The sequence below is a fragment of the Gordionus sp. m RMFG-2023 genome, chromosome 2 (genome assembly GCF_954871325.1).
Source record: "Gordionus sp. m RMFG-2023 chromosome 2, tfGorSpeb1-WG-v2, whole genome shotgun sequence".
NCBI lineage: Eukaryota > Metazoa > Nematomorpha > Gordioida > Chordodea > Parachordodidae > Gordionus > Gordionus sp. m RMFG-2023.
The window spans coordinates 47,076,087-47,101,012 of NC_088776.1; the positions used below are offsets into that span (position 1 = coordinate 47,076,087).

Sequence of the window (24,926 nt, forward strand, 5' to 3'; positions counted from 1 at the left end):
GATGTGGTAATTATTTTTTAAATTTCACTCCAATAGGTTAGGTGTAATTTTTAAAATTTTCATACCTCCTAAAAAAATGGAAAATTTTGACTGGCTAAAATTTTATACTAAATGTTTTCCATGTGATGGCAACAATATTGATATTCTAGAAAGTCCTCAATTATTCTATGAAACATTAAAAGTTATTTAATTATAAATAATTAATATGTTGTATATACATTAGGAAAAGATTAAAAGTTCAAATAAACGTATTGTTTGGTCATCTCTTTATTTGGGTACTGGAAAAATGGAAAAAGAATTAGTAACTATTTATTATTTTAACTCAATAAACAAAAATACTCATTACTGAAAAAGCTATAATATAAGATTTATTATAAATAAATTCATATAAGATTTGTAATTTACTTGGGTTATAATATATCTTGACTTTGCAAGCCATTTTAAGATTGGGATTTTATCTTTTTTAGAGAATTAGTTATAGAATTTTTTATATAATATCTGCTACTCAACCTTTCTATTAGAAAATAAGTTCTACTTGTACTAAATTCTTAGTTTTAATTAAAATGTTAATCAAAGAGGAGGTAAATCTACATTGGCTGATAAATTTACAGTCTTTTAAATATAGTTTTAAGTAAATAAAATTGATACCCTTACATTCCTTTAAAGGAATAAGATATGTATTTATAGACAACATTATTTTAAAATAAGTAAAATTAGCTCCCTCCCCCATAAAATGACGGCTACTTGGTAATTTATCATAAAGATTGGTCTAAATCTGTCCATTAAAATTTATAAAAAACAACATTTGACAGAGCTCAGCCTGTAATTTTTTTAGCCTTACCTAAAAGAATAATTTAGATAAGTTCCCTGCTATGTTAAATTTTTTCCCCCTGCCTGGTTTGTCATTTTTTAATTAAGGGAAAATAATAAATTTACATCATTTAAGGTTTAACAAATTTAGGGTAGCCCAGCTTGGAAAAATAATTTTCAACAACTATATTTAAAGTGTCAAACATTTTGATATAGGCTTTGTTCAGGTGCAAGGAAGAGAAAATTATATAGATTCAGTTTAATTAAATTTTATAAATGTTCAGGTTCAAAACTTTTAATGAAGATTTATAAAATTTCAGTAATTATTATTTTTTATACAGAGTACCAATATACAGCTCTATAAATTATTTTAATCTTATTTTATGATAAATATAAAAAATTAAAACACAATTTAAAGTTACCCAATAATTTTATTGTCAATTTTTATCTGCATATAAAATCATGTATATAATTAAAAAATCTTATATATATTTGTCCAATCTTGTCTTTGCTGATAAAATATATTTCATTACTGAATTATTTTTCAACCAAAACCTTTGCAGATGGGACATACATTAGTTTTGCTATTAAATAGAGTTCGGATTGCTCTAATTTTCTTCTTTCCCAATATGCAAGAATATACTTTTTATAAATCTATAATGATATCTAGTAAAAGTAATAGCTTTTATTTTGTATTATGGGATATATTTGACATTTGCTATTTTTTTCATTTGGCTTGTTCCATGTAAATTGAACAAAAAAACACGATTCTCTGTTTACCTCTTTCATTTTTGATAAAAATCCATATATAAACTAAGATTCTTGTAATCAATACTTGGGCAAAATTTTAACCTTCTAGCTTTTATATTTTTGAAAATATGCACTCAAAGCATGAAAAATACCTTTTCTGCAAATGTCCTTTATTTATTAATTGATTAAAAATTACATCCTGATAACGAAAATTGGGTAAAATCGATTTTTATGAAACTTACTATTACCATTCTATATGGATATAGAAAAATTTAGAGTAATACCACTTCCTTTATCAAAATCGATAAAACCAGTAAAAAATGTAAAAATTATTTTTTTATATAGATGGCGTTTAATTTATATGAGCATGTATTTTTACGATTATTTCTATATAATAACTTTTTTACGACATTCCTATTCAACAGGAGAACTATATTTATACTATGGTATACTATATTTTATTATGAATTAACTTATATTTTTATATATCATACTAACATTTATGTTTCCATATAATATAAATATGGGTGTAAATCCGTTTCATAATATAACACATGTTACATTGCCATGCATCTTCCTAAAAAATCTAATATGATTTAGAACACATATATCTAAATAATCATATAATAATTACTTCGGTTGCATGCAAGGTTTCCTGCCAGAAACGTGTGTTTGAATATCTCCTGTCGGCCTTGATTGTGAAACTGTGGTTTAAATTTACGACATAGGTAGGTAAAGAGTGTTTATATTCCTGGAAATTTAAAAGGCTTTTCCATTCTTTTCCATGAGCAAAGTCAACCATCAATCTGAATTATATATGCATGTCACATAGCTTGATCTATTTTCAAATGTAACACCAAATTTTCTAATATAGTGTCTATCACACTCGAATACATTTTTGACATAAAACGTTTCAATGAGGAATCACTGCATGTATTGTTCCTGTGGTCTTTCCTTCAAAATCGATGTTTAAGAATAATTTCCTCTGCATTATACTTTATATCATGAATTCAAACTGCCGTTTATATTATGTTTTATATATTTGTACAGCTCCATTGGTGATGAATATTTGATCAATATACAGCCTCTGTAAACTGGCTCTTGCACTAGCCTTTTCACTGTGCCTCCAACAGCGTCGCATGCACTTTTTTCATGTGCAGTGGCTGAAAAGTGTTATTCTGTTGGAATGCCAAAATCTTTCATGTGATGACATATATTTGAAGTTTTTTTATTTTTGTATTTAGCCGCTGACCTGTCAGAAAAATAAAAATAATTCAGGGTATCGCGTCAAATTTATTTTTAATGATGAAAAAAGTGCAATGCTATATATCATAACAAACGATAGTGTAATATCTTTGTTATAAATAACAAACGGATGAATTATTGCCTATAATTGGCCTGATAATAATTTTGCACTGAACTGAATAACAAAGCTATAATTCTCTTCAAAATCATGTATATTTAAAAATTCGCCGTCTCTTAAACTTGATTTAATAAAATTTTTATAGGCGGACTGCTGACTAGATAGAAAGGAATAATGCCAATATTTTTGTTTTTGCCAATTTTTAATAACAGCGATTGCAAATCTTTTCTTCTTATTAAATTCTCTTTTTTTTAACCATTTATGGTTAGGAATATTGAGTGGATTACAGCATTTAGTCTTGAATAGGAAAGACTAGAGAAATTATAAAATAGAAATAATCCTAAAAATACATTATTAAGAATATTAGACTTATAAAAATATATTTTTTATTTTTTACTGGTTTTTTTATCGGTTTTATTTGTGAAGTCATATCGGTTCCACTCTAATTTTTTTATACTCATTTAAAATGTTAACTAAAGTTTCATAAAAATGGATATTACCCATTTTCGTTATTAGGATTTGAAATTTTATTCTGGGGAATAAGAGGTTTAGAAATTTTAAAAATAACTTCTTATTTTTTTTACTTATATTTCTAAAGATAAAAAGTATACTCTTTATTTTAATGCTAATTGCGATTTTTATTCATAAATTATTGAATATAGACACTCGCAAAAAGGCATTTTTTTATGCTTTGACCTTAAATATCTTCAAAAGTTTAGAAGCTAGGAGGCCAAAATTTTGCCCAAGTATAAAATTACAAGAATCTTAGTTTATATATAAATTTTAATCAAAATTGAAAGAGGTCGGCCAAACCGTAATTCGTATATATTAAATGAATGACCATTTGCAATAAGGATTAACGATTGTCCTTAGTGGGGTAATTATTTGAACAACTAATTGAAGGAAGTGAATTATATATCACATACATCAATTACGTTTTTTTAAGATATATATTCCTTGAATTTATTATAGAAATTAACAATTTGTTAAACGTTGTATTAAGTTTCTTTATTTCAATTGCACATTTTGAGAGAAAAATAGAACTCACCGTATATATTTTTTAAAACAATTGTTGCTATACTTCTTATTTTTATAATTGTAAATTATTAGCAATAAAATATATATTAGAGACCTGCAGAGGTATCATTTGTACGGCCCGGCCCGGATTTTTCCAAAAATTATTTTCGGCCCAGCCCGGGTAGTTTTTTAAAAAAATATTCAGGCCCGGACCAGATTTTTTTAAAATATATTTTATTTATTTTTGATTTTTATAGCTAATCATGGCGATTTCAAATATTTGGTTTTTAAAAATATACGGCCCTGTCCGGATATTTTTTTAAAAAAATTTTTAGGCACGGCCCGGGTATATTTAAAACCAGGGTTAGGGCCGGGCCTGCAGGTCTCTGATATATATAACAGATTACATTATATTAATAGTTTTAAAAAACAAATTACATAATTCATAATATTTTTAAAAGATTTAAATTTTTGCCATATGAACAAAATCTCCAAGCCTACATAATATTAATTTGGCTAAAATCTTGATCGGGCCATTTTTAAAAATACACAAATCGGGCTTTATAACAACACTTCTAGAGATAAATATGCTAAAGAAATAAGATGACAATTAAAAAAATAGTTTATTTCATTTATTTAAATTACATTGCATAATATTTATAAACTTTTATTTTGAGGAAGTTGTACTCAGAATGTTATTATTTAAAATAATTTTGGCTCTATTTTGTTAAATATTTCTCTAACAGAAATTGAAAATATTAGCAGAATAAATTATCCATTTTATGAATCCATAACTAATTAGTTGATATAATTTTAAATTAATTTTAAAATCACCTCCGCTTGGGTTCACAGTAGTTGGGTTTTGGACAAGACCTGAAATTTTTTAATTTTATATGTAATTGATTTCATTTATTCAAATTTTTTTTAAGTTTAAAAAAAAATGTCTTAATTGATTAAAATTATAATGGCATTGATTTAGATGTTCACCAGATATGTTTGTTGAGATTTAATTCATTATCTTTAAAATCCAAAAGTCTTGCCTATTCTCATTTTAAAATAAATGTGATCTTATTATGGATCAATTATTTAATTATATAATCTATATTGCAGAGTTGTTAAAGTAGCGGGCTATCTTTTTTGGTAGCGATAGCTAATAGCGCGCTACTTTTTTTCCAATTATTTATTTTTTTTAAAGTATCTAATTAGCGCGTTTTAAAAAATAATAGTGAATGTAACTATAAACATGAAAATTTATATATAATATCATAATTAATTATTATTTTTATAATTTATTATTTTTTTAAAATTTATATTTTCAATTTGTATTATAAACCTAAATCTGGTATAAATTATTTAAAATGTCATAGCAAATAAATATCAAAAATTGGAAGTTACCCTGGAAGTAAATGTTCTTGATAACAATAATACAAATTTTTCATTTCAAAAATTTGAAAAATATTTTCAAATTAATTTAAAAACAAAAGGTGGCTAAATTTATTTGTTCAAATGTAAAAAAATATATCCTTAAATAAATCTAGTAGCTATAACCTCAAAAACACCTAATTCTAATAGTATTTTTATTTGGTAAGAATGTTCATGCCAACAGTTTTAAAGAGATAGAAAAACATCTTAATAATTTTTAGGGGAGACTAAAAAATCAAACTAAATTGATTGTTAATATTGCTAATACCAATATTTCTCTGATTTTATAATTAATATAGTTTAGAAAATTTCATTAGTTGATAATCCATCATTTATCATGCTGATTAAAACTATCCCCTGGTTAATTTTTTGTCGTCAGACACTTATGATTTTTATAACAGACAAAGATGCCCTAGTTAGAACCATGAAAACGGCTTCCACTGATAATTTTTTGAAATAAAGGATGCTAATATAATAGAAAATCCCCTTGACGCGTTTTTTAAATCTAAAAATACAAATGAGTATTTTTGATAATTTTTTTTATATTAAAAAAATATATAAAATTAAATACTGCCTTGCCCTAGTGCTAGTGTTGAGAGATTATTTAGTAATACAAAACTTATACTTTCTGTTCGTTGCTCTGGGGATGATAGTATAGAAATGATTTTATTATCAAAATGCAACAAAATTAAAAAATGAGTTTAATACATAAATTATAGACTTTTTACATAAATTTTTTTATAATTCAAAACTAACTATATTTAAATTTTTATAAATATTGATTTAAAATAAATTTATTTCTAAATTTTTTTTATAAAAAGTAGCCAAACCTACTTTTAAAAAATAGTAACTAATAGCGCGCTACTTTTTTTTTGATGGGTATCGATAGCGGTAGCGCGTTATTTTTAAATGTAGAGTTAACTCTGCTATATTGAAACATTTTATAAAAAATAATTTAATTCACCTTATCGACCCTTTTTTTTAATTCATACGTATGACATTTTTAATATTTATTTTAGTACTCTCGGTAGGATCATTAATTATTTACGTGTTCCATATTTTATTATATTTCTTAAAAAAATCGGTAAAATCTTTTTCAATTCATGCCATAATTGATAATTGAACCATAATACCAAAAACAATTTACCCAAAACCGGAACTCGATCAGTTACTTGAGTAATCGTGCGCTCAGCTATGTAAATTTTTTATGCGCACCTAAAGATTTATTTTTAACACCCACATTACAAGCTCTAGTAACGCTTACCAGGTCTAAAACCTTAGACACTGATCATATATAACCAACTTAAAAAGAACTCTAATTTTTTTATACTATTATAATACTGGTTCATGCAAACTCCTGCACTTTTGTTTTATTTTATTAGCTTCAAAAGTATTAAATAGGATTTAGAAACTTATCAATTATTGACTCGTTATTTGATAATTTTTATGCCCTTAAAATCTGATTTTTTTATATAGTAAATTTGGATTACAAAAAATATTTTATTAAATTTTTTTTTAGTTTCATGTAAATTCAATGAAAATAATAATTTAACAAGCTTTTGTTTAGATTTAACCAAATTATTTGTCTCATATTTTTAAAAAAATTCCTACTCAGGCCTTTTCTCGATCTATATTATAGCCGATTGAAGTTACAACATTTTAAATGATGACCAAAACTGATATATTATTATACATTAAATATTATTTAAAAAATAGCTTTAGGTCAGTTTCATTTTACCCGAAAGAGAATTTCACGTCTAATATATTCCTTTCAATAAAAAAATTGTAATGAAATGTTTGATATTACTCAGTCAAAACACAGATATGGGTTAGAGATACATCAACCATCGATATTATGATATCGGTCAAGGGCAAATCCGAAAAAAAATGACATTTGATTAATGAAATATAATGGTCGAAATATTTATAGTTGTATATGAAATTAAGTAATCGATAGAGAATGGGAAGTTTGATAACTCTTGTTTTTCATTTACGAGGTGTTATAATTTTCAGGCACTGAAATAAACAGATGGTTATAAGCAGTATCAATTAAATGATGTAATTTATAGACAGGTGCTCTATTAAATTAATATTTGTTCTCCATGTATTTTCTTTAATTAATGCCATGCTAACATGATTCCGTTCGAATAAAAAAAAATTTTCAATAAGCATCCCTATAATCGTTACAATTTCTCGATTTCTTTAGAATAATATATTTATGTTGCTTATCATTTATAGTATCCCTACTATTCAACAGATTGTTATTATCTTTACTGGATCATTAGATGGAATATCCTATTCCAATTATATGACATATTCCTTGGTAAATTATTACAAAGCGTTATCGTATATGAAGTGGATAATGCTGGAATCATTGGAATATCAGCATATTATTATTAGAGGATGATGATGTTGGAATTCTGGAAATTTTAACATTAGCATTAAAAATCGTTCTCCAATCTATGTTATCAGTGTATTCTTAAACATTCCCATCCTAAAATACTGTCAATGTTATCTCTAACAACCTAAAAATATTTAGGGATATTGTTAATAACCACATTTACGGATATTTTGCCGCAAACTGGGATTAAAGCCTTATCTGTTTGTCTAATCATCACAGGGCAACTTTGTTAAGGTTTGGAATGGCCAATGTGATTTAAAATTGGAAAGACTAACTATAGATATTTCAGCTCCAGTGTCAATAAGCATATCAAGATTTGCGCCATCTATATTAATATCTAAACGTGGACAAGGATTATTGGCAATTAGTTGAGTGAGCGTATTAATTTTATATTGCAGAATCCAGAGGTGGATTATATAACATATTCGGATACATAATTGATGATCTTCCGAGCAATGATTATTGGGATAATGATAATGTTAATATGGACGATTATATCCTCTAAAAGTGTAGGCTCTGGAAAATTATTATTGGAAAGAAAGGTATGAAATTTGATAGGGGGCGCCATCGAAGGATAAGTTGCGGAATTAAGTCATAAGACAATCTACGTCTTTGTATTATGATTTACCACAATTAAAGCAAAATTTCTCTATCTGGCAGCATATATCTTGAATATTATTATTATTGTTCGCATGTGATGTTTGCATAGGGAGTACTTATATCTGTATCTTACTATCAGCAATATTTCCTTTCTTGACGTGGCATCATATATTTGTTCAGATAATAAGCATGCGGATATTCCAGTGATTCGGCCATTATCAACTTTATACTATACAGTAAGGCTAAGGATAATAACAATTTGTTGAATAGTAGGGATATTATAAATAATATGAAACATAAACCGATTATTCTAGAGAAATCGATAAATAGTAATGAGTTATAAAATAAAATTTCCAAGTTATAAAAATTATCTATAATGACATCACTAAAAAAAGCACCCAAAATCCTCTTATTACATATAATATAAGTATTTTTAACTTTTAAAATATTTATATAGTCAGTTATCATTGATATCATCAACTTTAAAAAAATTTAACCTTAATAATATATACTAGCGAGCTTTATATACCTGATAAAAATAAAATTCCAGGCCCTATTCAAAATATCTACTTGTTCATAATCACATTATGAACGTAATTCATTTATAACTAATTAAATAAATGAATATTTCCTCTATAATCATTCATCAACATACCAATAGTGTTTTTAAACGGCTCGTTTTGAGCCGATTTTAAAAACGGCTAACTCGATACTTCATCCAGAAAAATATTACCCAAGCCTGATGATTTTGCTTATAGAAGGAACAAAGGTCTAGACATATATTATCGAAAGCTTGAGGCTTAATATTTTTCCGGCTAAAATATTGAGTTAGCCACCAACCTTTAAAAATTAATCACCTCTCTTATATTAAAAATTTTTTTAATTCGTAAATAAAAGTTTTTTTTTTGATAAAATATAATATAATGTTAATCATTTGTTTAAATGTTATATATTATATTATAAACAAATTAATCCTATAATAATTTGAAATTATATTCGATTCTCCTATAAATATATGACAGTGCACCTATTTTATAACTTATAAATTTTTTTTAAAACTTTTTATCGATTTTTTTGGTTTCCGTTTTAAGTTCTAGTTATTTTTATTAAAAATCATCCATTTTCAAATTAAAATTCTATTTCAGAGATAAATAAGAAAGATAGAAGGAAGGCAGGAAAGAAAGAAAGAAAAACAAAGGTTTATAGAAATTCAAATAAGCAAATATTATATTTGGTATCAATAATATTTATCACATAAGGATGCTCCTACCATTTTTCTCAATACTTTTTTTATTAAAAGTATAATTATAATATATTTAATTATAATATCTTCCATAAAAATTATAATTAAAATATTTGGAGAGATCACTAATTTTTATCATTTAGGCATGCGAAAAGTCATTTTACGCTAAAAATGCAAAATTGTGGAAAAGGGGTTTTCAAATTAAATTTAGACATGTTGGAGCATGCTTTTAGCTAACAACTTTCCAGAGTATGATACATGAAAAATAGGATTTTAAATTTGAGTAACATATTGCTTTATAATTATTTCTATATTTTTTTTGCGGAGATTCAGAGTTTTTTCTTTCTATTTATTAACTCATAATTTTGAGTTTTCTAAAAAAAATTTATCTCAACCAAATAGATATTTCGTTTTATACAATTGACATGCAAATCTTTTATAAAGTTTGCAAAGATTAATACTTTAGTCTTTTGCCAACCTGACCATTTTGATAAATGACGTATTTTTTTCAAAAAAAATTATAATATAATTATAAATATATAATTTAATCTCTCTTTACATCCATTAGAGGTCTTGGACCGATCCTGGTAACGTCTGAGTTTTTTTATTTGAGCAGAGCCTGACAAAAAAAGTATCGGGATTTATTTCTGAATTCTGTCTGATATTTGATATAAATGATAATCTATAATGTAATGTTTTTATTTAAACTCGCCAATATATTAGTTGTTTATTTTGTTGATCACCATATATTTTAGGTTAGGCCTTATATTTAAAAACCGGCGGGCAACCTTAATAATTGGAGAGGGCCGGGTACAAATTTGGCCGCCAGGCCGGGCAAAAATTAAATTTCAACGTCTGAAAATCTTGCCATTTGTAGACTTTAGCATTTATTTTATAGTTTGACATATAAATTTTAGAATTTTACACATATATTATACAAAAAATTATTTATTATATTTAGGTCGAAGCCCTTTTAGATAGATGTCAATGGCACAAGCTCAATAAATCTTCTTTCAACCTCCTTATATTGATCGATTATCTGCGCGGTTCCAGACCTGTTAAAAACATCCACAGGGAAACCCAAAATGACTATAACAATTTATTTGTAACAGGTACAGGGAGAAACGACTTTTTCAATTTACAAAATTCCAAGGACGTCCAAAAAATATCCCCGAAATACATATTCGGCGATGATGAGAGAAAAAAATCGCGGTATTCCTCCGTTGTTATAACGTTCCCTTCCCTCATGTCAAACCTTACAATCACGAGCCGAGATATGTTATTACCTCTCATAAAACGATACCCCGAGATTGCCAGTGTTTACCTGTACCAATCTCCCAAATTTACTTGTAATTCGATAAAAATTTTTGTTAAAAAAATACGAATCTAGTATAGCGTGTTTATTATAAATTTGCTTTAAATAATAAGATAGATAGTAGGGCATCCTATTATTTTGACTTAGAAGATTTACTCACATCTTGTGATTTTTTCTGATTTTTTTAAATATTATTAGTTTATATAATTTGTTAATTTCACTTCTAAATTTCATATTCACTCTTTTAATCTTAAATCCGGGTTTCAAATCGTTATACTGTCTTATATAAATTTAATTTTTGTGTTTTCTGCTCTTTTCTCAAAATCCATATTATAATAATAATAAATATAACCTTTTTTATTTTTTGTTATGAAAAACAATTAAAAATATTGGTGAAAAACCTTCCTTTTAGTTTTTATTATTCATTATTATAGCAAAGACCTATTTGTTCAAATGCTCATTTTTGTTTTCCCATATCTTTTTGTGCCAAAAAAAATATATTAATATATCAAATTTTAATTATTTATAAAAATTACATATAAAAATAAGATGTATCACAAACTAACCTCCACCCATCAAACCCCCCCCCCCCTTCTATTTTTCCCAATTTAATCAATAAATTTAAATATAATTTCTATCAATTTCAGCTATTATTATATTTATAATAATATAATTCTAGTTTGTTTTGTTTTTATAATAAAATTTTTATTATTAAGTTTAAGGGCTTTGGGGGGTTTTTTAAATATTATTCTTACAAATCATTTTTGATTACTAGCAACTTTTTAGTAAGAATTTATTATTTTAAATTTTAATCGCAGAACTCCTTAGTCATTATTATTAAAAGTAAACATTTATAAAATTATTTTATAAATTTTAATTAATTAGGGTTTTTTTAAGAAATATAATATTAAACGATGATAACTTTTAATTTTATTTTGTTATACTTATTATTTTTTTTGTAAAAATTAAATAGGCCTATTCAAAAACGAATACGAAGCGAATATTGAATTATTCGTATATTTTATTAAACGAATCTAATAATTTATCATTCATAATTTTTATCATAGACCTTCAGAGGTACCATTTGCACAGCCCGGCCCAGATATTATTTTAAAAAGGTTGTAAGCCCGGCTTGAGTATTTAAAAAAATTTTTTTAGGCCCGACTGGGTATATTTAAAAAAATTAAAATAGTCTTATTTTTATCGATCAAATATAATTAGTGATTTTTATTATTTATATGAACATAAATAGTAAATTATAATTTTTTTAAAAGAATCGAATAAATTTTTTTAAAATAGACCTGTTAAATTATAAGTGGGGGATAAATATATATTGGACAAATATAATTTTTTTTGTTGTATTTTTTTTAAAGTTTTCAAAAAAATATTTCTATCTGGTTCCTTCCGCGAAATAGCCGGTTTAAACCACGTCAAGGCCTACATTTTCGATGACGATATTTTAATATCTGGGTAATAGAAAAAAAATATATTGTTATAATTTTATTTATTCTGTTGATTTGAGTTTCTATTTATACGTACGACACAAAATTCATTATAAAAGGGGAGATTCCGTAGAATATTTTTTTACAGTGTTATTTTAAATTAAAGGCTAGCTTCCTCCATAGCAACATCATTCTAGAGATTGTGTGATCAGATTATATTTAGTTCTCTAATGTTGAATTTAAGATTTTGACAAAAATAATATTAGACAACCCATAGATTTTGTTAGTCTGCCATCTATGAACAAAATCCTCAGGCTTGCGTAATATGGCTAAAATATTAGGTTAGTCCTTTTTAAAAATCAATTCACTTTATTTACTAACATTTAAATAAATATAATGGCAATAAAAGCAAATGCAGTGAAACCTGATTTGGGCTCCGTTGGGTACTAAAAATTTTCCCAACAGACAGTTGCCCAATTTATAATGTAATTCTAATACGTAATGGTTAAAATGAATTTGAATGGGACCTAATATTTATCTAGAGCTTAAATTGGACAAGCTTTGTTAATATATTTATTTGTGATTTTCACTCCAAAAAAAATAATAGCGCAAATCTGAGCGAATCTTATTTTACTGACCGGCAAGATCGTTACATCCTCATCCGCAATTGTAAAGACATATGCGATCACCTGGAAATTTTTATCAGATTGCTCTGCAAATTTTCTTCCCACAGACTCCTACCTGATGACACGACCTGCAACATGATTAAACTTTCAAGGTACTCATTTATTTATATGTTAATATACGATGTAAGATATTCTGATTTGCTCTTGACTTTCGTTAATAATAATGGGCAGGAAATAGTTTTGGATTGAGATTATTGCTCGTTTTGGACACGTTGTGACCTGTATAAAAATATTTATAAAACAATTCTATGAATTTATAACTTTAGACAACTATCTAGACGTGGCCGAAGATCGCGCGCGCATAAAGGGGCAACAGGAAGCGATTTGGATAAAGGCGATGAAGGGATAGATGAAAAGGTGTGGGATAATGATGATGATAATAATCTTAAAAACGCGAAAATCGACGAGCTTAGCGAGGAAAGCCTTTATTTTCGTAAACATTTTTACGGGTATAATAAACTTTATTTTATTTTTATGTTTTCTCATTTTTGATTGCATGAGTTTAGCCTCTGCAAACCTTTGGAACAGAATTTTTTATCTCAAATATCATATTATCTCCGGACCAGATATGTCTCAAATTAATGGGAGCTAGATTTTAGACTTTAAATGTGATATTAACTTTTTGATTTCAAAATAATGAATGTATACTTAGAACTAGTTTTTACTCTCCCTTCACATCCTTATTTTATAAAATTACTTTCACAGTGAGTCTTTACGGTAATTTTTGTTTGTAGTTAATATTTTAAGATATAAAAAATAGGTCTTTATATATCGCTTCACTCATGTTATAACATAACTTACTTACTTTAACATAATTTCTATGGTATCCACCTATGCATTACTTGTATGATTTCAGATTGTAAATCTTTAAATTCTTACAAATTTTCTCGACTAGACCCTCTTACCCTGTTCTGCTTATAAAAATGAATAAATAACATGTTTAAGGAAAAACGGAGAATTAGGGTTCAAAATTAAACAACATTTCGGCGGTTATCAATTCGAAAAATGGCTACGAAACGAAATATCAAATATGCGTAACGAAAAACTTGCATCAAAAGTGTAAAAAAATATAATTTGTTTTATATTTTTATAAATGTATAAAAAAATATGTTTTTATAAAGTAGATTTTTATACATGTTTTATTAATAGGTAAAAGTTGTAGGGAAGAGATTTTTCTAATCTATCTAGACAGTATATTTTTTAATATTTACGCATATTGTATTGTTAAAAATAATATTTAAAATTTATTTTCTATTTTTATTCATTTTTATGCAATATTTATCTCATATGGTTTGGTGGGTTTGGTATATTAATTTAAAAATTCTAAATATTAAAAGAAACGCTAAAATAGATAATTATTTGTCTATAAACCATATGTGTTTGTTTTGCTATATTTTTATATTATTGTTTAAAAATAATTATTAAAAAGCTATGGAAAGGGAGGGGGTGGTGGGAGGACAAACATTTTGGTAGTAAAATATTTTTTAAAAAATTCATTTAAATTTATTCCGTTTTTTTATTTTTAGCTGTAATCTAAAATAAATTACCAAAATAAATGTATCTATAAATTGTTATCTGGTGTTATATATAATTATTACAATTTGAATCTAATTTAACAACCTATATTTAGGGCAAATTTATAAAAATAGAAGTATATTATTATTTCATATACAAATCCAGGGATTCAAACCGAACCTACCATAATTATTTATCAATAAACAAACCCCCGATCAGTTTAATATCAGTATTTATTTTTAGATATTATTGTATATTTATATTTGACGGTGCCAGATGACTCAAGTTAGCATATAGAAGTTTTCTTAGTCAGAAATTTTATTCTTCCTCCTTAATGGTATAATTTGACGGAAGTGAATCTTGATTTTAATTTTAATATTTTTTAGACAATAGTGATAAAATTTTTAATTTTTTTACTTTACATAATTATAATATGCTTACGTGCGAAAAGGCTTAAACCGGGTTATAAAGTTTCAAATAACCGATATTATTGTTTTTTACAAACCGAACCTGAACCCGGAACCATTATTTTTATCTAAACCTGAACCGAACTATATACAAAACCAAAATATATTTCTTCTCTGATTTATACAACCTTATTTCGTTAAGTAATATTTTAAAACCTGGAAAGTAACTAATTATAAAACTTTCTCCCACTATTTATTTTTTTGGGAAATATATTAACTCTTATAGACTAGGTGGATACTGTGAGTGAAAATAAACGATAAATATTGAATGCGTGTTAAAATTATACAATTCAATGATATTTTGTTTTTCCCCACCTCCTCTTTACCACCTACTTTAAAAAAAGTTAATTTATTAAAAAACTGTTTATAAACAAAACAAGTATGCAAGAAAGGACCTCTGTATAATGCATATGAGCTCCTAAAGGAGCAATTAAAATTTAATCAATTGGATTTCATGGCATATAAAATTCATTTTTACAACCATAAGTTTTTAAAAAAAATTAATTTATTATCTGAAATTTTGACTTATGTTAAATATAGGAAACGCGAATCAAGCAAAAATTCTAATACAATGGAAGATCCTTTAATTGATAAACCGGTAAAATATGCTCCGATTACGATTACAAAAAAATTTGTTAATGGCCAACTAAAAGTCGCCTCCACATGTTTAGGTCAGGATTTTTTTTAAAAAATGTCATAACAAAATAAATGGTCAATTATGAATAGTAGTTACCCAAAAATGTGATTTACTTATCTGAAAGGGTTATATGAGGAGTGTATATTTTTCAAGATTGTAAAAATAACATTTGTTTTTCATTCCACTTAGAATATTGTAATTGTAACTATGTGACCGATTCGTTGTTTTTTGAGATCTTCTTACTGTTGTTACTATAAAACCAACCATATCTAAAATGCAGAGGCCCACAGAGTTCGAATTATTTGACCTGGCCCAAATCTAATTCCCCCTCCCACAAATTTTTAAGCCCAACCTAGTGTGGATTTAAAAAATAGATTTTTTTAGCCTGGCCTAGATTATTTATAACTCTGACTCAGACTATTAAATTTTTGACCATTTTTACGGCAGTGGCTGAAAATTAATTTAAAATTTCATTATTTTAAATATTTTTTGCTGTTTTGTAAATTCATTTGAAGGAAAATTGAAATTATATGCAGTAAATGAATGAAATGAAATATTTTTAGACCTGGCCCATGTTCGTATTTCATATTTTTAAGCTCTCCTTGTTTTTTTTTAAATTATACTATTTCAAAAACTTGTTAGTGGTAGGTCTCTGAAAATAACTGAAGAATGGTTAATAAATTTGTTTTTTTGAAATATTTTAATTATAGTCACATGAGAATTAATTTTTACTCTTTCGCCTATTTAACTAGTATAAATTTGATACAATTTATCTTAATGCAAACCTTGTGAGGAGTTAATAACAAGAGGCTTGGATAAATGGTTTTACCATTTTCTTATAGGTATATGTTAAAATTGCTTTAATGTTATTGAACTTTTAAGTATTTTACTGATATCCGTTGTATTTTTCTATATATGGGAAAATAGCTATTGACATTTTGAAACCGGTTCTATTTCTTATTTGCCTAGTAGTTCTTTTACAATTTCGAGAAGGAGAAAAAAAAGTGAAGGTCACGGTCTGGTCCTCATAATCCATAGGAGAGGACTCAACTTATATCTTAAACGTTCTGAATTGAAACTAAAATTGAGGATAAGACTCAATCGGTTACCTTCATTACTCATTATTATAAACGCAACATTTTTTTAAGACAACCACTCGAAGTCCAACAATGACGGGAAGAAATACGATACCTACATATACCCCCTCATACAAGCCCAACCTCATGGGGTCGATTGTGACCACGCCTGCATGATAAATTTTTTCCAAACAATCGATTCCGGGAGCAGGCTTTGGTTGGCCACCGGTTACTTTAACCTCGTTCCCGTTTATTCTGACATTCTTTTAGATAGGTTATTGAGTAAACTATTAAAAAAAATTACCATTCTTATTAAAATATTATAGAAATGCGATCGATACATAGAACATTTTGTTAGATTTTTTTTAAGGAGAGTTTTGGCAGATAAAAGTAGATCTATAAGGTTCAAGATAAATAGATGGTCATTAATCATCGTGAAGAGATGTAACTTTTGGAGGTTTCATTGTACTTTAAATTTTCGTTCGTATTTATGTAACATCATATTAATATATATATGTTAAATTGTTTCTATTTATAAAATCCTTTATTTAAAAAAAAATTATTTCCTCGTAAATAGATATAAAGATAAAGATAAAAGCCGAGAAGATCCGCATTTTAAAAGTTTTAAAAGACATATCAAACGGGACAAAGATGACATGTAAATTTTTTTGATTTAAGAAAAAATATGATTTACCTGTATTATCGCATAATTATAGGGTTCTAACTAGAGAACTTGAACTAGAACTTTAAAAAGAGATTTTAATTGCTCTTATATATGACACGGTTTCGAAATTTCGTTTCTAATAATTTATAACCTTATAATAAAGAAGCGACGATATTTTATTTATTCGTTAAAATTGCTATTTATTATAATCTAATTTCTTGGTAATGATGAATAAAAACCAAATTTCTATTGTTTGATGCAAAATTTTGGCAATAGATACTTGATAACTCAAGGATGCAGGGCTATCCATTGGTCTATCAATCAACCATGAAAAATCAGAATTCATTCCAATTAATTCATCTGAAAACAATTTTCATAATTTCAAACAGATTACTCTGGAGGAATTATCTCACTTAGGTGCTCCCGTTGGTGGACACAGTCATATCATCCTTCCTACATTCTACACTCGAAACCCTTAATGAGTTGGCTGACCTATTTTCCCTTCTCCCCTCTCATAAAGCCTTTTTTCTCCTGAAAAATTTCTTCAATATCCCAAAAATTCTTTATGCGCTCTGCTCTACCCCTATTTTTAAATTTCCCACTTCCTTAGGCATTTATGAAAATGGGATTAAAGTCCTAATTGAAAGTACCCTTAATCTAAAATTCCATGAATTAGCGTGGACACAAGCCACCCTTCCTACCAAGATGGGAGGACTAGGCATCAGATCCCCTTCCGATCTTGCCTTAACTGCCTTTATATCGAGCTGTCTTTTAACCAAAAATTTAGTCAATCCTAATTCCTTAAATTCTGACCCTTCCTTTGATAGTGCCATCATTGAATGGAAATCTCGATTCATTGCCGACCACCCAATTCCAGAAACGAACAAGCAGAAGGACTGGGATAAGCCCATTATTGCAAGCTGCGTCGAATCTCTCCTTTCCAGTATGCAATCATTGGACCGTCCCTTATTCTCCTCTCTGCTTAATGGTTCTGGACATTAGTTTCTCGAAGTCATTCCTTCCGCGAACTTACAATTACAATTGACCCAAAATGAGCTAACTCATGCTATAGGCATCCGTTTAAATTGCTTAGTAACCCAACCCCACATCTGTGCCGGCTGCAGTTCTGCTGTTTTGAGTAATGGAAGGCATAGTCTACATTGTCGTTCATGTAAAGGCCGCATCGTTAGACATAACATTTGCAATTCTATAATTCTTAGAGCTCTGAGATCCGCTCAAATTCCTTCTATTCTCGAACCCCCTGGTCTTTTCAGATCTGATGGGAAACGCCCTGACGGGATCTCAAATTCCCTGGAAGCGAGGTCAATTCTTGGTCTGGGATTACTCTTGTATTGATCCATTAGCTCCTTCCAATCAATCCCTAACATTCTGGAGAACAGGGAGCTTCTAAAAATTGCAAAATATTCAGAGATATCCCAAGATCACTTATTCATTCCCATCATTTCCACTATCTTGACTACCTATGGGAATCGTGCTCTTTCTTTCTTCAAGGAACTTGGATCGCTAATCCGCAAACTAACAGATGAACCTCGTGAAGGCTTCTTATTAAGACAAAGACTCGCAATAGCAATTCACAGGGCCAATTACATCAGCTTCATTGGCAGCCTCATCTCACATGATGATTAGAATATATTTTATATTATTTTAATCGCGTAATGAATAATTTATTTATATATAAATTAATAGAGCATTTGGTATTTTTTTTCCGTTTTATTTATAATTTTTAGAAATTTGAATATTATAAATAAATAAAATCAAAATTATATAACTTCTAAAAAAAAACTAACTCTTATTCAAATTTATTTTTTGAATAATGTAAGATATAAACGATGCAATGGATTAGACAATAGATAATATAAAATAATTTATAAACCTTTATGTTTAATTCTTAGAATACCCTTCTATCGTAAAGATAATAGGGCTCTCTATGCAACCAATATTCTCCTAGCTTCTCCTCAAGTTTTTTTTATGCCATTAACTTTATTTTAAATATTTATATTTTATTACTGTAAAGTGTTAAGCTACTAAAATAAAAGTCATTAAAGTATGTCCTTTCGACTTGTAACAGCAGGCTATATAGCTTCGACTAAAGAGCCTAAAAAGTAAGAGAAAAAAAATATGAAAAATAACAATGCCACCAAGCACTTAAAACACACCAAAATATGGTGCTCATGTTTAAAAGAGCTGTCTTGTCTAAGTATCAAAAAGAAATCGAACCAGACGACCTTATGCCTAAGAATTAGCTTTCTTATGAGCCTTGAGGGAGTTAAACGATCATGCAAATGTATTTCTGATATTATATTAATTAAGTTGGGTTGATTAGATCTTTTAGAACCTAAAATTATAACATATGGGCATCCAAGTATTTGACCAACACACGATTCTTTGAATTGGCAAATTCGAACAAAATAAGAAATACAGCACAAATCCAATAAAAAGCGACCACCTTTATTTTTTGAAATTTAAAAAAAACATGAAAGACTTTTGAGCTTTAGGACATTATTTAATTTAATATAATTTTATTTTAAATTAGGCCAACGGGTTTCACGGGGGCAAGGGTTTAAAGAAATACGTTCCTCTGATATACAGTTACGCGGCTCACCTATTCTACAATAAAATACACGAACCACCTAACAAGGATAGACTTTTCGAAAGGGGTTTTGGCGATAGCAAATACTCTTGCATTCAAATTTGGAACAAAATTTTTAAAAAAAATTATAGCTCATCTACTAGCACGAATTCCGACAATCGCCTATCCTTAAAATGTTAGAACTTTGATTTTAAATATTTTCGCTCTGTGCATAATCAATCAATCTCTTTCGGATTTTTTTAAAAAATATTTTAACATTATTATTTTATTTACCATGAGACCCCTCTTTTGTATATAAAAATTATATTCTAAAAAATCTCATTTATTATTTTTGGTGTTTTTTTTTCATAATAATTCTAAACGATTTCTTGTTTATTTAATATCATTTCCTTTTTCGTCTAGGATTATTTAATAGCTATATTATAGCAAAATGACAAAAAGAAATTATATTATTTAAAAAAGCTCCTCTAATTTCACGGATTAGAAACGATGATGATGATTCGCATAATTCTAAGCAAATAACTCTTTGGGAGTACGAAAGAATAGGCTCGACCTACCACGCCAAAGGTCTATGGTTATACTCGGCTTTGGAAAGGTACCCAGCTTTCACTATCTTCGGCTCATCAAATTTCGGTTTAAAATTAAATAAAATCATTCACACGTTAAATGTCGTTGGAGCTTGGTAGATGAGAGTAGATGTATTAAAAAAAGGTTTTATTATAGATGGATTTTCAATATAAACAGTTTTAATGATAATAAAACGATAGTATGTGATATATTTTCTTTCAAAAATGGATAATTTGTACAATTTTAAATACAAAAACAATCACCTTAATATTGACAAATGATATAATAATATTAATTTGAAATTAAATAATATAATAAAATAATCCTACACACTTTAGGTAAAATATAAGAATATGATTCATATTTTTAACAATTACACTTGGATTTGGGTCTTTTTTAAATATAAATCTATTAATATAATTTGTAATAATAATTTACTATATAAGATTAAAATTATATATTACATTATAACAATTTAAGAATTCAAATGTTACTAATGAATGTTGTGAATTATTTAATAGAGATATAAACAAACAAAGAAAAGGGGGGAGGGGGTTTTTAAAATATGATCTCTAAAATATTTATAATTTCCCTATAATGGCTTGAATTATAATTTCTAATAATGGTTTAAACTATTTTACTTTTATACATACAATTAATCAATGCTGTAGGTTATATAATAAAAACGAAGAAATTTTTTTCTCAAATTTGATCTCTATAAATGTAATTTATGATATGATTTTCTATATATATAGAATTAAATTACATTACGTTAAATAATATAAATATTACCTATATTCTTATTTCTTACCAAACTATGGAAAATATATTTTATCAAATACAATTATACACATAATATATTACAACTACATTTTCAGACATTCCCCTCCCCCCATTGTGCTAGGCTCCTACCGATCCCGCCAGTACATCATACGACTATAAACCTCTTTGCTTTACAATCTTACCTGGTATTATCCAGTGGCGTTACTAGCCTTTATAATCTCAGGGGCCTTGAGCCCCTGTGCACTCCTGATTAATTAATAATCAAGACCAGATAAAGAAAAATCATTGGTTAAAAAAACAATATCATGATAATAAAGCAAAAACTCAAGAATTCGAGATTGATTAATTGGTTTGGGTAAGAAAGCCAATCGATAAGGGACGTTTTTCAGCGTGTAATTTTTTGATGTTATGTGCTGAGTATTTCTATAAGTCATCACTATCTCCCAATTCTCTATCATTTTTACTGTAATGAGTCCTAGCATTTTGCGATGTAATATTCCATGAATAAGGCGAAGCTTCAGCAATTTCCGGACGATTTTGTTGACAATTTTTTTACCCATGGCTCTACATCGTGACCCATATTAGGCCACCAGGTATAAATCTCGCCAATCCTTTACATGCATGTGACACCTGGATGGTCGAGATTAATTTCTTAAAAAATCCCACTATATAAAGTGGATGATATTTTGAATTTTTTTTCGATATTCTTATTATTTTAAAATTAAGAAATCACTCTGATACTAAATTGCGCTATAATTTATTTATCATTTCATAAATTTTTGATATGTTAAGTTACGCCATTCGTGATTAATAAGTCCAATTTTTTTTAGATTCAATTTATGATGAATATTTATAAGAAAAAATTTCCCTTCTTTATTTTTGGTTTATATTTTATTCTTATTAAATAACCTACACCGTAATATCTTAAGTTATTGAATAACCTATATCTTAAATAATTGAGTTGTATATATAAATAATATATAATTTTAATCCTACATATTGGAAATTATTAGATTATATTTATGGAGATCTTATGTGAAAAAGTTATTTCTTTATATTACATAACCTTTTTTATAAATTTATTTGATTAAAATTTTTAAATTGATAAATTAAAAAAAATAAATAAAAATAATGAATTATTTAAAATTTTATAAATTGAATCGAATCTATAACTTTTTTAATTTTTTTTTTATTATATTAGAAACTTTCATAAAGCCTTTATATTAGAGACCTGCAGAAGATTTGCATGGCTCTGCCTGGATTTTTTTTGAAAAAATTTTCACATCCGGCTCGGATTTTATATTCTCAGGTCCAGCCTGGAAATTTTTTTAAAAAAATATTTTCTACGCCCGGATTTTTTTAAAATATATTACATTTAATTTTTATAGCTAATAATGGTGATTTAAAATAAAAATATACCCCCCAGCCCGAGTATTTTTTAAAAAAAATTTAGACCGGTTTTTTAAAAGAAATATTTGAGCCCGGCCCGGGTAAAAAAATAAAATCTGCAGATCTCTGCTTTATATTATCACCTCTCGTTTATCAAGCTTAGTCTATATAAAAACGACTTATATATAGGAGCAAAATGATGTTGCAGAGTTATTTAAACGAAATTAAAAAGCGTTTTGCTCAAATAAGAAGAGATAGAAAAATTTAACATTAATGTCACATGTTGACAGCAACATAATATATTTTATAAATTTTTAATACTTTTCAATTTGAGAGAAATACTTTTTTTTATCACATATACAGGATATCGATCAGTGCATCGCGACGTCGAGTTGCAAATTGCTGTATTTACCACAAACACTAAATTAAAACGAAAATTGCACAAGGTCATTATTGTTTTTAAAGCTTAGTGCAACCTGTCTAATTTTATTACCTATGCGAATGGCTGTAATTTAACAAGCTGATTACCTTTAATAATATAAGGATATTAATTAAATTAGAGAGCGATTTAGAGATCTGATTTTATGTTTGGTCTAATCACAAGCTGTTATTGTGCCAATGTAATGAAATAAAGATATAATACTCCCTGCACACATCTTTCCTATCCAATCAGACCGAGCTCGTATTGGTTAAATTGAGACAGACATTCTCTCACACTCGATGAGGGTCATACATTTATTTTAATTTGGGCTAGACTCAAACCTCAATAAATTATTTTGTTTTCTAATATTTTTATAAATATTCTTTTAAGAATAACACTTTTATTATTATCCTTTAGCGTTCATAATTTCTCCGCTTTCCTTAAAATATCGTATACTTTTTCCGCAGTTAAATTTTTTATCGGATCAAATTCGGACCAATTTTTAAAATAAAGGATTGGACTTGATATCTTGAAAAAAAATACTCAAATTGGTCGAACAAATATTTTTTCTGAGTGGGTCGGGCCTGAAAAAGATAGACAAGATTCAGGGCTCTAAGTACCTATTGTTAACATTTTTCTCATTAGTTAACCAAAAAATGTGTCCAGTTTATTAGCTCCGGGCAAGGGTCCATGAATATGCACGTGTTTAATGGCATAGAACCAGTAAAATGTTATCGTACATCTTATTTGATGGCGGCTAAAGTTCCTGACGTGAAAAAGTAACTTATTTTTATCCATATATGATCCATTCTCCATTTCTATATAATTAATTAAAACCGTATTTTTCCCCTATCAGATAGTTTAAGCTTTCACGATATTTAGATAGCGATCTCTATAAATCATACACTTGGGCATTTAAATATGTCCCAATTTTAAGGAAAACCTGGTGTATAACACCACAATCTAGGGCCTGTGGTAAGTTAAATCCTTGCCTCAAAGTTTAGGCCTGTCTGCAAGAGGTAAATTTGCAAAGATCATTTTGGTATGCTATTACTATTTCTTCAGGAGGAGTTAAATCCTTATTTAAAAAAATTTAATTCACTTATATAAAAATAACATTTTCGCGTCGTGAACTTTATCTGTCGGCTAAATTTTTTTGATATAATCAAATACTTGATATATGCTATTATTCTCGCAAATTTCCACAGTTACCTACTTTCAGGGTATCAATCAAGTGGCAAACCTCTTTTGACTAATGAGAAGTCTTTGTGCATTGGCATTAAACCATGCTTTAATTTTATTTAATTATCTTAAGAATATATGTACAATTTATATATAGGAATTAGACAATATCATTGAATACACCTCCGAGGTAAACGAACAAACATTTTTAGTCGAAGAACGCAAAATTCCATTTTGGCTCAAAATTTTATATAGAATCATGAGATCATATTTTTAGTCTTTATTAAATATGAAAAAAATATTTATATGGGTGCCGCACCCGTTTTTCTTTAACTGAAAAAGTCTTCTTTATAAAATTATTTTTTGATTGGTTTTATAGGATCCGTTTTAATCTCTCCGATATATATAGTTCAATTACCCATTTACGCAATATTTTAAAAATTTAAGGAAAAATATAAATAAAAACGCAAAAATTTAATATATCATAACATAATTTATTGTACAACTTGTTCAGGCCTTTTATGACAATTAAACTATATATTTAACAAACCAGTATTTTTTACAC

General features: G+C 27.3%; 1 protein-coding gene across 1 annotated transcript; it reads left to right on the forward strand.

The window, feature by feature from the left end:
* The first annotated feature begins 76 nt into the window (after window positions 1-76).
* LOC135924393 (CDP-diacylglycerol--glycerol-3-phosphate 3-phosphatidyltransferase, mitochondrial-like) lies at window positions 77-24,789 on the forward strand. Its single transcript, XM_065459450.1, has 15 exons — window positions 77-181; window positions 224-301; window positions 10,568-10,955; window positions 12,295-12,391; window positions 12,971-13,141; window positions 13,316-13,498; window positions 13,995-14,108; window positions 15,572-15,702; window positions 16,817-17,018; window positions 17,322-17,402; window positions 19,322-19,388; window positions 19,963-20,194; window positions 20,482-20,652; window positions 23,122-23,204; window positions 24,519-24,789. Exons 1-15 carry the CDS (start codon window positions 77-79, stop codon window positions 24,636-24,638), a joined length of 2,223 nt encoding a protein of 740 aa, XP_065315522.1. The 3' UTR covers window positions 24,639-24,789.
* Window positions 24,790-24,926: the final 137 nt, after the last annotated feature.

Coding starts and splice junctions, on each gene's coding strand:
- LOC135924393 (XM_065459450.1), top strand. CDS start 77: ATGGAAAATTTTGACTGGCTAAAATTTTATACTAAATGTTTTCCATGT. Junction 10,956..12,294: donor CCAATCTCCCAAATTTACTT/GTAATTCGATAA, acceptor TTTTTTTTAAAG/TTTTCAAAAAAATATTTCTA. Junction 20,195..20,481: donor CAATCGCCTATCCTTAAAAT/GTTAGAACTTTG, acceptor TATTTAAAAAAG/CTCCTCTAATTTCACGGATT.